A 17,345-nucleotide genomic window follows, 5' to 3' on the forward strand; every position below is an offset into this window, starting at 1 on the left:
CAAGTAAAATATTTATCAGGTTCTAGAAGAACAGTATTTGTCTCTTGTAAGGCTGTTATCAGTAATAAAAATTCACTGTAGTGGGCAGTTACTTAACTATTCTCTTTATTTACTGGACATGCTCTAGATGAGGTTCTTAGACTTAATATGTGAAAGAGTAAGGGAAGTTTAGAAGGATCATGTTTTACAGTACTTAATAGTAACATATAGAAAGAGAAATACCCATAAGTTTATAATACCAGTCCAAAAACTACTTTTAGAAGTACTGAAATAAGAAAAATAATGATCAAAGTATATCTATTGTACAATATGACAGATCTTCAAGGATAGTGGGAATGGTAAAGTATTTGTTTTTCTGACCCTACAATAGAAGCATGAATGTAAGATAAGTACGTATTTTAGTAGATGCTTGTTACTGTAATATGATAATACCATGGTCTAAAGATACTTCTTGATGATGGTTCTTCCAGGATCTATGCAAGAAAAAGTAAAATCTGAAATGTGTAAAGTAATTATTATAGGTATTGTCTTCAAGAAAAAGCACAAGAAAAATAAATGCATTCTGGGAAAAAAGTATACATTGGTAGAACTTTAATGTTCTTTGAGAATTTACTGACAATCAAACACTTCAAGAAGTAAGAGTTGAGCATGTTAAAGCATGCAAACCTTTAGGAACACTTTCCTAAATGACAGTGTTCTCTGGCTTCAACTACAGAATTCTGTGAAGAATCAAAGACTTCAACTGTAATTGCATTCAGTCAGAGAATGCTCTTCTATAAGGCATTCTTTGAGAAATCCATATAAAAATTACATGTTTAAGGATCTGTGTATTTAGCCATACAAAAGACATTTAAATGAAAATTTTATTAACTGGAATTTTGTTATGCCACAGAACTAACTTAGGAGCAAGATTCCAAGGCAGAAGTGAAACTGATGGCAGCACTGCTTTCATATTTAGCATATAATACCAGAGTGGCATTAATAATATAGCAGGTCCAGAAAATGTTTTTCCCATTCCTGATTTTGTTGGATTCATACTGGTAGCTTTGTAAAATATAAATTCTGATTCTTTTTCAACTTTGTCTAATTTATATTCCCCTATCTTCTGCTAAGTATAAAAAAATGGGTCTGGATTTGTGAATTTGCTTTTGTAAAATTAAAAAATAATCTGCTGAAACTATTCAGAAATGTACCTCAATTAGGGCATTTTTTTAAAAAGAATGTGTGAACATGTTTAAAATTAACCTTTACCATAATTAAACTTGGTAGAAATAGAAATTATTATAATAATAACTCATAAAATTAAGCTTATTAAATAATATTACTTGGGGCAAATACTATACTTTGTTAAATTTAACATTTTTCTTCTTTTCCCTTCTTTGGTTCTTTATTGGACAATGAGTTGTTACTGTGAGAGATGCTAAGGAAGAGCATTATAATTTTTGTTTTACTCTAAAGCTCATCCATGTATTTTATTTTGAATGGATACTGTGTGCTAAGTACCAGAAGAAACTGGTTTCTTTCCATCTGAGATTTTATCTGGCTTCTCATAAGCTGGTGGATCTAGGAAATGCCATACTTCTTAATATTTAGCAGTTTTTTATCTCCATTTGTATAAAATTTAAGAATATTTTAAAGTAAGATGAGTAATTTATAATTTCATGAATTTACTTATTTTAATATTCTATAATTTTCAGATCAAGTTTATTAGTCAAGACGTATATACACAATCCATTTTGAATGCTTTTCCAGATTATACTTTCTTCATTTAAAGGTTCATATTTATTTAAGGGTATCATAAATATTTAGTGGATTGAGATCTATAAACGTACATGTATCACTGACCTAACAAATATATACTGGGAATCAACTTTGTTTCTGTGAGGGATCTGTATCTATAATACTACTTATTTAGTTTATACATAACCAAACTAAGCTTTTATTGAAATTTAGGAATGAATCAAGATATATTTTCTAGAGCATATAAACCAGAAGTTGCCTAGGTAATGGCTGCAATTTAAAGTTCTTAAAATAATGCAACTCCTCATGTGTGTGTTAATTTTTCAATCTTGTTATATATTTTAAGAGGGCTGATATTTTCCCTTATGTTTACTTTGAGCAATTAGTAATTATAAATATCCATTTATGAGTATAAATGTATCTCTGTGTTTCTAAATTATATTTAGTTTTCTGATTTCTAGATTTGATGTCTAGTATATACTATTATTTTCTGTAATAGATATAATTTAAAACACAATAATAAGAACAGCATTAGAATAGAAATCAGTACCATTCTTCTAGATTTCTTAGAACATCACATACCAACAGTCAAGTGCTTTTATTGAAATAGTTAGTAGCAATTAGCCTAAATTTTGGCTTTTCATAGATTGAAACTGTTAAGGTCCAGTTGATCCCAATGTTTTTGGATAGTGGTAGTATTTTTAGTGCCATGAGAGAGTCACCTAGTTTATGTAAAAGTATGCTTGTTGAATTACCAGATATATGACATCACAGTGTAGTAATATTGGATGAGTAATTCATAATAAAAACTTTTGTCCCAGGTTTCACAAAGACCACCAGAATAACTGAATAAATAAGCTTAAGTCTCTGCTCCAGTTTTTCATTTTTCAAATTGGGTTACCTGCCCCAATTCTATCCCACGTTCTAATGATTCGGGTCTCCTATTTTTAAATTTTAATAATGAAAAAATTAATGATTACTGTAATTAAAAATGTCAGGCTTTCTTTCTATAAATCCATAAGCCTATTTCTAACAATTCTTCATTCAGACATTTAAAAACTTAAAAAAAAAAATTAAAAGTCACTCTTTATTGCACATTTACAATATATTTTACCATCTCCTCGTTAAATAAACCACTAAACTACATTTTGGACATGCATTGCTCTTTTAGACTACTAAAAGTCGGTAAATGTTTTATGTCTTCAGGTGATTAATCCTTCCATCTGGAAAGTGTTAATATAGCTCTCTAAAGTGTCTATTCGTAGGGATTAGTCTCATGATTTGTATTTACTATTCTGTTTATAATAATTTAAAATGTTGCACTAATTAGATCTGTACAAAAAGAATAGTCAGTTTTCTTGGTAATAGAAAGGGATATAAGTAGTGATAATTAGAAACCAAAACTGAACATACCCTGCTACATTATTTCCCAGAGAATATGGTTTATCTTTAATACATATAATTTGCCTGAGAATAAGTGGTAATTAAATATTTTATCAGTAAAGATAATATCTACCTAGATTATCATTTCTTTTTGTATTTTTACTATTTTAAGTGGAGAGAAAACTTCAGTTTTTTACAATCAAAATAAGTATTAAAGTGATATTATAAAATCAGAGCCCCAAATCCTAACCCAAGAACAACTATGAAATTAATAGTGCATTGTTGCTAAGTGGTGGGTAGGTTAGCTCTTGAATAAAGTTTAGTTTGTTACATGAAAAACATTAATAAATGATTCATTATTCTCAGGCTTTCTATAAACACCAACAATTTGTATAATGCAACATTAAAAAAAAACTTCAACATTTAAACATTTTAAAAATGTTTAAGCAATTGTTATTTACATCATTTATGATTGTATACCAACTGTAGTAAGGTATGAAAATTCCTAAAACGGAAAGAAAAAATAGCAAAGAAAGCAGAAAACAATGAATCCAATGACCCAGTTCACTGAATAAATATATATGATCACCATATCCATGTCAAACCACCATCCACGGCTATCATCCTCAAAGTGCAGGTAATCCATCCTGTGTGCACCATGTGGGAACTGCCTTCTTGTAACTGGAGCTGCACGTCTGTGGAAACCTAGAAGATGTATGAACATATTAAAGCCCATTAAATTCAAGCTAGTGCTCAGAAAAGAACCTGCAACATGAACACAAGTACAATTAACCAAAGCATATCTTGAGTACACTGAGTGGATTTATGTTGTTTCCCGATAGTTTTTTCAACGATGAGCAACTATTAGAAGGCTCTTCTAGTTCAGGGCATTAAATGCAGGGTAGCAAAGAACACAGGATATTAAGTCAGGAGATTTGCCTAGGTCTGCCACTTCATTGGGGCAAGACATTTATCTCTTTTAGTCATGAATTTCTCATCTCTGCTGTCTGATTTCTTCAAAAATTTGTGGGGATCAAATGTAATTATTTTCAAGAGAATATTTTCTAAATTTAAACTTTATTCATGTTTTATTTTTACAACTGTTTTTATAACTTCTGATCACGAACTTAACCTTGTATCTTATACTATGAGAATTTCATTCAGTTTAATTCTTTGAGCAAGGTTCTAAGAAGAATATCTTATTTTGTTTTAGCATCGAATAAACTGGACAGACATAATGATACTCCTTTAAAGAAATTTAGCTTTAATTTCCATAGAATTCAAAGCATGGGGATTGGTTGGTACAGAAAAAGCAAATCTTGAAAGTAAACTATAGTCTACTTATTACTAAATGAATATGACATTTCTGAGAAATATTACACCATGAAATACAATTTTCTTTTGTATATTTAATGCTAATTAGAGCTTGAGAAAAAACCTGCTTAATAGCAACTTGTTTTTTTTTGATTGACCAATATATAAACTCAAAGTCATTTAAAAAACAAAATTCAATTTTCTGAGGACTGATAACCTATTAATCTTTTGCTTTTTACTTATCTACTTTAAGTATTTCTGTGTTTATTTGTGTTAGGGAGCAGGGACAGCATAATAAACTAGGCAGAAAAATGTAATTCTGGTACTTGCTAGCAATTCTGGTGATAAAAGTTCTGTGAAGCTCTAGCTTGAGGCAAATTCTGGTTCATTTGTTACAACAATTGAGTAATGTTAAATATGCTCTAGGTCAGGCTGCTTATTCTGATGGCAAGGTTGCATTTACCTGGGTATTAGTGTGGTCGTTTAAAGTCAAAACTCTTTAATCAAGAACTATCCTATTTTTTATGTATTATTTGGAAATTATATTTACTTATATAGGTTCAAAACATGAAATTTAAAAAGATAAACACGAAGTAAGTGATATTTTAAATTAATTTGTAGAGCTACATTTCAAATAGTTTTTAAAATGATTTCTAATTGATCTTGGTTGACTTTCTATCGTATCTGATTAAAAAACTTTTTTTAATGCCACACAATATTTGTACATTTTTATGGCATATATGCAATATTTTATTGTTTATCTTTGTAGTCTGGTGGTTTTCTGTAGTGGTATCCTTTGTATTTTTTCTCTTATTTGTATGTATGTTCTACCATTTGGGTTTTACTTTCAAGTGTTTTCATGATGTCATTCTTTTGCTTCCTAAGCATTTCTTACAGGGCCAGCCTAGTGGTGATGAATTCCATCAGCATTTCCTTGTCTGGAAAAGGCATTATTTATCCTTCATTTCTGAAGGAAAACTTTGTCAGGTATAATATCCTTGGCTGCCATTTTTTTTCTTCAGCACTTTGAGTATGTCATTCTATTCTCTGGTCTATAAGGTTTCTACTGAGAAATCCAATGTTTTCTGATTGGGGTTCCCTTGTAAGTGCCTAGATACTTTTCCTGTTTTAAAGATTCTATCTTTGACTCTTGATAGTTTGGCTCTATGTACCATGGAGAAAACCTTTTTGCAGTATGCCTATTTGGGGATTTCTGAGCTTCCTGTATCTTGATATGTAAATAATTTTCTAGCCTTGTGAAGCTTTCATCCATTATTTCATTAAATATGTTTCCTATCCCTTTCATGTTCACTTCATCTCTGGGACACCAAAAATTTGAATATTTGGTCAGTTTGTGGTGTCCCATATGTCACACAGGCTTTGTTCATCCTTTTAAAATTCTTTTTTCTTTATTTTTGTCTGACTGGGTTATTTCAAGAGACCTGTCTTCAAGTTCTGACATTTTTTCTTCTGCTTTATCTAAACTATTATTGAAGTGCTTGAATATATTTTGTATTTCATTTACTGAAAGAGATGGGGAGAGAAGCAACTCGGAAAACATATTATAGGAGATCATCCATGAGAACTTCCCCAACCTAGCTATGGAGGCCAACATTCAAATCCAGTGAATGCAAAATATTTAATAAGGTTATCCCCAAGACATTATAATCATAAAATTCTCCAGGGTGGAAATGAAAGAAAAAATGTTAAAGGCAGCTAGAGAGAAAGATCACCTACAAAGAGTAGTCCATCAGACTGACAGTGAACCTCTCAGCAGAAACCTTACAAGCCAGAAGAGATTGGAGGTCTATATTCAACATTCTTAAAAGAAATTTCAACCAAGAATTTCATATATGGCCAAACTAAGCTTCATAAGCAAGGGAGAAATAATATCCTTTTCAGACAAGCAAAGGCTGACGGAATTTGTCACCATGATATCAGCCTTACAAGAGCTCCTGAAAGATGCATCAAATATGGAAAGGAAAGACTGTTACCACCCACTGCAAAAATTCTAAGTTCACAGACCAGTGACACTATAAAGCAACCATACAAACAGGTTAGCATAATAAACAACTAACAACAGGATCAAATCCACATATATCAATACTAACCTTGAATGTAAATGTGCTGAATACCACAGTTAAAAAAAAAAAAAAAAAAAAGGCACAGCATGGCAAGCTGTATAAAGGACCAAGATCCAATGGTATGCCATCTTCAAGAGACTCATCTTACATCCAGTGACACCTATAGGCTCAAAATAAAGGGATGGAGAAAAATCTACCAAGCAAATGGAAAGCATTAAAAAGCAGGGGTTGCAATCCTAGTTTCACAAATACTTTAAACCAACAAAGATTAAAAAAGACAAAGAGGGGCATTACATAATGGTAAAGGGTTCAATTCTATAAGAAGACTTAACCTAAATATATATGCACCCAACACAGGAGCACCCAGATTCATAAAGCAAGTTCTTAGAGACTTTTAAAGAGATATAGACTCCTTCACACTAATAGTGGGAGCTATCAACACCCCACTGAAAGCATTAGATCACTAGGAAGGAAATTAACAAAGATATTCGGGACCTGAACTCGACACTTGACCAAATGGACAGAACTTGCAACCACCAAACAACATTCTTGTCATTGCCACATGGCACATACTCTAAAATTGCCCACACAATTGAACATAAAACAGTCCCCAGAAAATTAAAACTGAAATCAAAACATCCACACCCCTGGACCACAATGCAATAAAAACAGAATTTAATAAGAAGAATATGTCCCAAAACTATACATTTACATGGAAATTAACCTGCTTCTGAATGACTTTTGGGCAAATAATGAAATGAAGGCAAAAACCAAGAAGCTCTTGGAAACTAATGAGAAGAGTTAAAAGGGAAACTTACAGCACTAAACACCCACATCAAAAAGTTAGAAAGATCTGAAATTAACAGCCTAACATTATAACTAGAGAAACAAGAGCAAACCAACCTCAAAGCTAGAAGACAAGAAATAATCAAAATCAAAGCTGAACTGAAGGAGACAGATACAAAAAGCCATTCAAATATCAACAAAAACAAAAGCTGTTTTTTTTTTTTTTGAAAAAATTCAGATAGGCCACTAATAAACAAGAAAAGGGAACATCCAAGTAAACACAAATCAGAAACAACAAAGGGGATATTATTATACCACTGACTCCACAGAAATACAAGTAACCATTAGAGAATATTATGGACACTTCTATGCATACAAACTAGAAAATCTGCAACAAATGGATAAACTCCTGGACACATACACACTCCCAAGACTGAACCAGAAAGAAATTGAATACCTAAAGCAACCAATAATGAGCTCTGAAATTGAATCAGTATTAGCCTATCAACCAAAAAAATTCCAGGACCAGACTGATTCACAGCCAAATTCTATAAGATATACAAAGAATGCTGGTACCATTCCTACTGAAACTATGCCAAAAAAATTTAGGAGATACTCCTCTTCAATGCATTCTATGAGGCCAGCATCATCCTGACAGCAAAGCCTTGCAGACAAAACAACAAAAAAATAAAACTTCAGGCCAATGTCCTTGACAAACATTGATGCAAAAATCCACAACATAATGCTGGCAAACTGAATTTATCAGCACATCAAAAAGTGAGTTCACCACAAACAAGTAGGCTTTATCCCTGGGATTCAAGTGTGGTTCAATGTATGTAGATCAATAAATGTGATTTGTCACATAAACAGAACTAAAGACAATAACCATCTCAATAGATGCAGAAAAGGCTTTCAATAAAATTCAACATCGTTTCACGTTAACTCTCAACAAACTAGGTATTGAGGGAATATACCTCAATAATAAGGCCATCTATGACAATCCCACAGCCAACATCATACTGAATTGGCAAAAGCTGGAAGCATTCCCCTTGAAAACCATCATAAGACAAGGATGCCCTCTGTAACCACTCTTATTTGACAAGTATTGGAAGTCCTGGACAGAGTAATCAGGCAAGAGAAAGAAAGAAAGAGCATCCAAATAGGAAGAGAGGAAGTCAAACTATCCCTATTTGCAGACAACATGATTATATATTAGATAGCCCCATAGTCTCAGTCTAAAAGTTCTTAAGCTGATAAGCAAATTCAGCAAATTCTCAAGATAGAAACTCAATATGCAAAACTCACTAGCATTCCTATACACCAACAACAGGTGAGCAGAAAGCCAAATTAAGAACAAATTCCCATTCACAATTACTACAAAAAAATAAAATACCCAGGAATACAGCTAACCAGGAAGGTGAAAGATATCTACAAGGAAAACGACAAACCACTACTCAAAGAAATCAGAGATGATACAGACAAAAGGAAAAACATTCCATGTGATGGACAGGAATAATCAATATCATTAAAATGGCCATACTGTCCAAAGCAATTTAAAGATTTAATGCTGTTCCTAGCAAATTACCAATGACATTCTTCACAGAACTAGAGGAAACTACTTCAAAATTCATATGGAACCAAAAAAGAGCCTGAATAGCCAAGGAAATCCTAAGCAATAAAAATAAAGCTGGAGGCATCATGCTATCTGCCTTCAAACTATGCTACAGGGCGATAGCAACCAAAACAGCATGCTACTAGTACAAAAACAGAGATCAATGGAACAGAATAGAGAGCCCCAAAATAAGGTTGCACATCAACAACCATCTGATTTTCAACAAAGCTGACATGAACAAACAATGGGGAAAGTACTCTCTATTCAATAAATGGTGCTTGGATAACTGGCTTGCTACATGTAGAAGACTGAAGTGGACCCCTTACTTATACCATATTAAAAATCAATTAAAGATGGGTTAAAGACTTAAATGTAAAACCCCAAAACATAAAAACCCTGGAAGACAATATACGCAATATGTCCAATTGATTTCTGGACATAGGAATGGGCAAAGATTTCATGATGAAGATGCCAAAAACAATTCTGCATCAAAAGCAAAAACTGATAACTGGGATATAATTAAACTAAAGAGCTTCTCCACAGCAAAAGAAACTATTAACAGAATAAACAGACAACCTGCAGAGTGAGAGAAAATTTTTGCAAACTATGCATCTGACAAAGGTCTAATATCCAGCCTCTATAAGGCACTTAAATTTACAAGAAAAAAACAACTCCTTTAAAAAGTGGGCAAAAGACATGAACAGACATTCTTGAAAAGAAGACATACATATGGCCAAGAAACAGCAAAAAAGCTCAATATCACTGATCATTAGAGAAATGCAAATCAAAACCACAACGAGATACCATCTCACACCAGTCAGAATGGCTACTATTGAAAAGTCCAAAAATAAAAGATGCTGGTGAGATTGCAGAGAAAAAGAAATGCTTATACACTGTTGAGAGTGTAAATTGTAAATTAGTTCAACCATTGTGGAAAGCTTTGTGGCGATTCCTCAAAGTCCTAAAAACAGAACTACCATTCAACCCCAGCAATCCCATTACTGGGTATATACCCAAAGGAATATAAATCATTCTATCATAAAGACACATGCACATGTATGTTCTTTGTAGCACTATTCACAATAGCAAAGACATGGAATCAACCTAAATGCCCAACAATGGTAGACTGGATAAAGAAAATATGGTACATATACACTATGGAATACTAAGCAGCCATAAAAAAGAATGAGATCATAGCCTTTGATGGATGGGGCTGGAGGTCATTATCCTTAGCAAGCTAATGTAGGAACAGAAAACCAAATATCACATGTTCTCACTTATAAGTTGGAGCTAAATGATGAGAACACATGGACACAAAGAGGGGAACAGTAGACACTGGGGTCTATCAGAAGGTGAAGGGTGGGAGGACAGAGAGGAGCAGAAAAATAACTATTGGTTCCTAGGCTTAGTACCTCAGTGATGAAATAATCTGTGTATCAAATCCCTGTGACATGAGTTTACCTATATAACACTTGCACATATACCCCTGAACCTAAAAGTTAAAAAATTATTTTAATCAATAAATGTAAATTTAAATTAATTAATAAGTTAAATTTATTAAATTTAAATTTCTAGTTTCTAATAGGACAAATTAAATAAGTGTAAGATTTTGTCTGGTAGGGTTGAGCTTATGAGGATCACAAACCACTCTAATATCCAAGATTTTTTTTTGTCCACCAAGTACCAATTTTTGTCTCCATTTAAAATGCATGGCACAGGAGACAATACACTTAGAACTATTATAACATAGTAGTCAATGTATATATTTTAATATATACAATCACTTCATTTTAAAAAACGATTTGGATTGGAGTTAATGGTAAGAGAAGCTTCTGCACCAGGAATTCACTTTTACAGGCATAATCATAACTTATTCTTTGTGATAAGTTGGTAATTATTTTGCTATTAAGACACAGTTTAAAGAGTACTCAGTATTCTTAGTTCATTTTAACTATGCTATAGTTCATTTTAACAATGCTGTTTTAAAGTAAGAGACATAATAAAGACACATACTTCACTTTTTTGCCACACAATCCAGTGAAAAAAGGCATACTGCAGTGAAAACTGTACGCTTCAAGGAATCTGAAGAATTGAATTCTTGTGCCAATATTCCACATACTCATTATTCACAAGTCAAAATAATTTCTCTGTATCTCTGAAGACGTTCATATGGTTTTTTCCTTTAATCTGTTAATGTGATAAATTCAACTTGTGAATTTTTCTATTGTTGAATAATATTAAATTTATTAAATTGATTTTCCTCCCTCATATATACCATTCCTTCACATGGATAAATTCCACATGTCCTTAATACTGGTTTTTATATACTGAGGAACTCAGCTTGCTACTATTTTATATGGCATTTTAATCCATATGCTAAAAGGGAGATTGGTCTATAGTATTCTGTTTTATGCTACTTTTACCTGGTTTGTGTATCGTGATTTTATTGGCTTCATAAAACATGTTAGCTATTAGGTGACAATTTTCTATGGATCTCTGTGTGTGTGCACATCTTACAAGCATAAGTACTAACTGCCTTTGTTCTGGACTATGTTTTGAAAGATATTTGCATAGTAAACTGTCTTAGAAGATAGAGTGTCTCCCTTTGGAGCAGAGTATAGGTTTGTTTGTATTCTTAGAACACAGCATTTTTAATGCCTGTTATAAAAGATTTGGGTTTTGTAAGCTTAGAGTTCTCCTATGTAACACACCCCACTGCATATATGGATATCATGATACCCTATGGGAAATGAGGCTCAGGTATCCATCACAAATGCTGCTACTCTGGCTACCACTGTGAGTAACAAACCATCCTTTGTCTCTAACACATAAGTCTTGTGTCTTCTGCCACCAACTATGACAGTGGCCAAATAACCTGTTAGCTTACAAATAGGGTAAAATCTCAAGCCATTAACAGTTCTAGACATTGGTAATCTTGTAATCTCTTTTAGTATCTTAAACAGTTTGCATAAAAATAGAATTCTTAAAGGTTTGATAAATCTAGCCTATACAACCACTTGGGCCTGTAGTTTTTTCAGGTCTATGGGCAGACTTAAAAATACCTACCAATTTATTTAATATTTGTTGGTCTCTTTATGTCTTCTAGTTATTCTCGAGCCATTTCTAATAACTTTTATAAAAGATTATCCATTATACCCAAGTTTTCAAATAAACTGGATTAAAACTTTCATAATTGTTCCCTTAAGGCTCTTCAGAAATATTCTAGTCTCTGATTACATGGTTTGTTTGTACTTCCCTGTCCCCTGGAAGTTATGAAGGCGATGGGACTTGACCAGTGAAAATGGTTGTCCAATGAAAGTTATGTGTGTTGTTTCTGGGTAGAGGCATTTATCCATTTAGGTTGCTTTGCAGCAGTCTCTTTTCCTCTGCCACAATAACCAGCAATATACCAGACAGGGGCTGCTCTGTCATTGTGATTTAGGTTGGGTTCCAAGGTTTAGGATGATGTGGAGTGCAGCACTCGGCAGTTCAGGGAAAACTTTAATCTTACTATGAATTCTTACTGAAAACAATGAAGTAACTAATAAAACCGTGGAAGAAACAGGTGATAAAAATGGAAGTTGAATCTGACTTGTTTTCCCACATGGAAAAAATGAGCTCTTGGAGAAATTCATTGTGGTGAAATCAAAGAGGAAGAAGGACCCGTGAAGAAAAATCTCCAAGTTGCCATCAGGTTTAGATTACAAAAATTACAAAGATACTCTTGTCTTTTCTTCAATTCTATTTTGTAGAAGTAATTTTACGTCAGAGTGATTTCTCGCTCATATCCTAGAAAACAAGGCTATGACTTTTTTCCCTACAGAATATGATTCAAATTTATATTCACCATCAAAGACCATAAAGTGAACTCTATTATTTTGAAGGTTGTTTCACAGATAGAAAAACTATCTCTAATCACGAATTTTTGTATTTTGGTAGGTTGTGTTGTGCTAATAGTGGGCATTCAATAAATGTTTTTGGATGGATGAGTACCTGCATAAAAGGATAGACTTTAGATAATAAAATGAATAATTAGCATATTTTTGAGACTGTCCTAACTCAAGGCTTTCAAATTTATTTTCGGCAGGAATTGAAAATTCATATGAATATATTTGAAATACATTTTGTAGGTTCTTTAGAGGCTAATTCAGAGAGTCTTGAAATTAGTATTAAAAATGAGACATGTCCTATCTTTCACATATGATGGGATGGATAAAAGGTTAAAGCACAATATTTTACTGCTTCATATTACATAAGACTTTTGTTGTGTCAAAAGTTGATTGATATAAGTAGGTCTTAGCAGAGGTGGAGTGATATATTTATAGTCACAACTTGGTATAGAGTTACTGTTAATATACTTAAAAAGTTAATGCAAAAGAGATTTTAAATTTCATCTTTTCTCCTATATCCTTAGGCTCCTAGAGTAAAGAGTATTAATTCTGAAAGCTAACCTTTTATATTGAATAAGTTAAAATTTATTGTACATTACTTTTAACATCTGCTTAAATTTCAATATAGTTTTTAAAGTTATCAGGCTACATTACAATTTTTTTTTGTTTTGGTTCAATAACCAGGTAAGAATTGAATACCACTTTTTTTAAAAAATAGTTTTTATTGGGTAAGATATATATAACATAATATTTGTCATTTTAACTAATTTTAAGTGTACAACTCAGTGGCAATAACTACATTCACAATGTTGTACAACCATCACCACTATTTATTTTCAAGTTTTTTCATTATCCCAAACAGAAACTGTAGCCATTAAGCAGTAACTCATGAGTCCCTCTCCCCAGCCACTGGTAATCTCTATTCTGCTTTCTACCTATATGAATTTGCCTGTTGTAGCTATCTCATGTAAGTGGAATCACTCAATCTTGGCCTTTTGTGTTTGGCTTATTTTACTGAGTATAATGTCTTCAAGCTTCATCCATATGGCAGTATGTATCAGAATATCATTCCTTTTTATGGCTTTTATTCCTTTTTACCTATTGTATACCACATTTCCTTTATCCATTCAATTGCTAATGGAAATTTAGGTTGTTTCTACCTTTGGCTATTGTGAATAATGCAGCAATGAACACTGGCATACAAATATCTTTTTGAGTCCCTGTTTTCAATTCTTTTGGGTATACACAGAACTGTAGAGTCATATGGTAATTCTATGATTAGCTTTTTGAGGAATTTACATTTCCACCAGCAGTGTATCAGAGTTCCAGTTTCTCCTGCTAACATTTTATATGTATAGTCGATATTAAGCCATTATCAGAAATGATTTGCAACCATTTTCTTCCATTCTGTATGTAGCCATGTTGTCTTTTTACTTTCTTGATATGTCCCTTGCACCACATTTAATTTTTTTTTTTTCAGGGATAGTCTCACTCTGTCACCCAGGCTGCAGTGCAGTGGCACAGCAATAGCTCACTTCAGCCTCAACCTCTTGGGCTGAAAAAATGTTCCCCCTCTTCAGCTTCCCAAGTAGCGAGGACTACAGACATGCACCACCATGTCCAGCTAATTACAATTTTTTGTTGTTGTTGTTAGAGACAGGGTCTTACTATGTTGCCCAGGTTGGTCTTGAACTCCTGGCCTCAAGTGATTCCTTTCAAAATTTTTAATTTTGATCAAGTTCAATTTACTTTTGTTGCTTGTGATTCTGATGTCATATCTAAGACGTCACTGTTCGTAAATATTTACCGCTCTTTATTTTACACGATTTATGTTTTTAAATTTTTATATTTAGGTCATTGATCAACTTGGAGTTAAGGGGTCCAACTTCATTCTTTTGCATATGTAAATCCAGCTAACCTAGCACTATTTATGAAAGAGACTGTTCTTTCCCAGATGAATGGACTTCATCAGTAGACTTGTCAAAAATCAATTGGTCATAGATATATGAATTTATTTCTGTACTTCTATTCCCTTGATCTGTATGTCTGTATGCCAGTACTACACTGTTTTGATTACTGTAGCTTTGTAGTAAGTTTTGATATTATGAACACTGTACTTCTTTTCAGGATTTTTGTTTGGTTATGCAGGACCCTTGAAATTCTGTATGAATTTGAAGATCATCCTTTTCATTTCTACAAAAAGCGCTGTTGAAATTTTGATAGGAATTCTGTTAAATCTGTAGATGGCCTTGGGTAGTACTGATATCTTAACAGTATTAAATCTTCTAATGCATCAACACAGAATGTCTTTCTACTTATTTGGATCTTCTTTAATTTCCTTCAGCAACATCTTATAGTTTTCAGTGTGCAAACTTTTAACATCCATGCTTAAAATTATTCCTAGGTATTTTATTCTTTTAGATGCCATTGTAAACCAATTGCTTTTAGTGTCCTTTCTGGATTGTTCATTCCTAGTGTACAGAAACACAAGTGATTTTTCTGTGCTGATCTTATAACCTGCCATGTTGCTAAATTAATTAGCTCTAATAGCTTTCTTTTGAATTCTTTGGGATTTTCTATATATAGGATTAGGACATCTGAATAGAGATAGTTTTACTGCTTCTTTTCCAATTTGGATGCCATTTATTTATGGCATAAATAAATAAATCAATGAAATTGTTCCAGCTAGAGTTTCCAGCACAATGTTGAACAGCAGTGATTAAACTGGATATCCTCATTTTGTTCCTAATTTTAGGGGGAAAGCTTTCAGTTTTTCACAGATGTGTGGTGTCAGCTATGAGGTTTCCTAAGTGCCAATGTCATGTTGAAGCAGTCTTACTCCTAGTCTTCTGAGTGTGTTTATCATGACAGGGTGCTAGATTTTGTCAAATGCTTTTCTGTATCAAGTAAAACAATTCCCTTTCCCCCCTTTATTAATGTGGTACATTACATTGATTTTCTTATGTTGAACCATGCCTGCATTCCTAGATAAATCCCATTTGGCAATAATGCATGAACCTTTTAATATGCTGTTAGAATCAGTCTGTTAGTATTTCGTGGAGAATTTTTGCATTTATATTCCAAAGGGATAGTGGTCTACAATTCTTTCCTTGTGATAACTTTGGCTTTCATACTGAGGTAGTGCTGTCCTCCTCACAGAATGAATCATGAAGTGTTTCTTCTTCAATTTTTTTTTTTTTTTTGAAGAGTTTGAGGATTGGTGTTGCTTCTTTCAATATTTGGCAGAATTCATCAGTGAAGCTGTTTGGTCCTGGACTTTTCTTTCTTGGGAAGTTTGTGATTACTGACTCAATCTTTTTACTTGTTATAGTTCTGTCGAGATTTTCTATTTCTTCTAGATTCAGTTCAGATAATTTGTATGTTTTTATAAATTCATGCATTTACTTAAGTCCTCTAAGTTGTTGGTATATAATTGCTCATAGTATTATAATCCTTATTTCTGTAAAATTGGTAGTAATGTCTCCACTCTCATTTTTTATTGTATTTATAAGCATCCTCTCTCTTTTATCTTTGTCAGTGTAGGTAAAAGCTTGCCCAGGTTTTTGATGTTTTCCTGGCCAAATTTTTGTTTTGTTGATTCTATTTTTCTATTATGTATTTCATTAATCCCTATTCTAATCATGTATTATTTTCTTCCTTATGCTAGCTTGGGGTTTAGAGTGCTCACTTTTCTAGTTCAAAGTATAAAATTACGTTGACTTGAGATCTTTCTTCTTTTTTAATGGAGGCATTTACTGCTATAAAATTCCCTTTTAGCACTACTGTTGCTGGATCCTGTAAATTTTTGGTATGCCATATTTTTGTTTTCATACATATCAGCATTTTTTCTAATTTCCCTCATGCTTTCTTCTTTGACCCTATTGGTTGTTTAAGATTGTGCTGTTTAATTTCCACATACTAGTGAATTTTCAGTTTTCTGTTTATATGGATTTCTAGCTTCATTCCATGTGGTCAGAGAAGATACTTTGTATCGTTTCAATCTTTTAAAATTTATCAAGACTGACTTTGTGGTAATATGATGTCTTTTTAACTTTTATGACTTTAAATACCAAAAGTAAACATGGATTTACATATTTTAATTTTTTCCTTAGTTTCTGGGGGCTATAATACTTGTCACTAGGTTATATAACATTAATATTTATATTTATATTCATGAATTATGGGTTTATGTTATACTATTTCAAATTGGACACAATTAGGCTAACCACGATTTATTTTTTACTTTGTTTCCAGAGTACATATATTAATATAATAAATACCAGAAGGCAATTTTAATATTAAAAAGATAAGCAAACAGCACTTACGCAATCCATTAGTGATATTAGTTTTGACCGAATGGTTGCTTTCCAAGGCTGAGGTAAACACAATCTCTAATTTTTGTTTATTCGTTTTACTTTAATAGCATTCAGTTTATGTTCAATTATATTTTCCAATAGTCATTTTATATTCAAAATTGAGGTTATTTTCCACATGAATGAAGCAAAACTTAGTTTTTCTGTAATAAACAGAAAATGT

At 32.5% G+C, this 17,345-nt stretch overlaps 1 protein-coding gene across 1 annotated transcript in view; it reads right to left on the bottom strand.

The window, feature by feature from the left end:
- Positions 1-3,628: 3,628 nt before the first annotated feature.
- Positions 3,629-17,345, bottom strand: part of RNF180 (ring finger protein 180) — a 220,856-nt gene continuing 207,139 nt past the window's right edge. Inside the window, exon 7 of the mRNA XM_026447831.1 lies at positions 3,629-3,828. Within this exon, the coding sequence (XP_026303616.1) occupies positions 3,629-3,828 (200 nt within the window). The remainder of the gene's footprint in view (positions 3,829-17,345) is intronic.

This window comes from Piliocolobus tephrosceles, chromosome 4 (genome assembly GCF_002776525.5).
Source record: "Piliocolobus tephrosceles isolate RC106 chromosome 4, ASM277652v3, whole genome shotgun sequence".
Lineage (NCBI taxonomy): Eukaryota > Metazoa > Chordata > Mammalia > Primates > Cercopithecidae > Piliocolobus > Piliocolobus tephrosceles.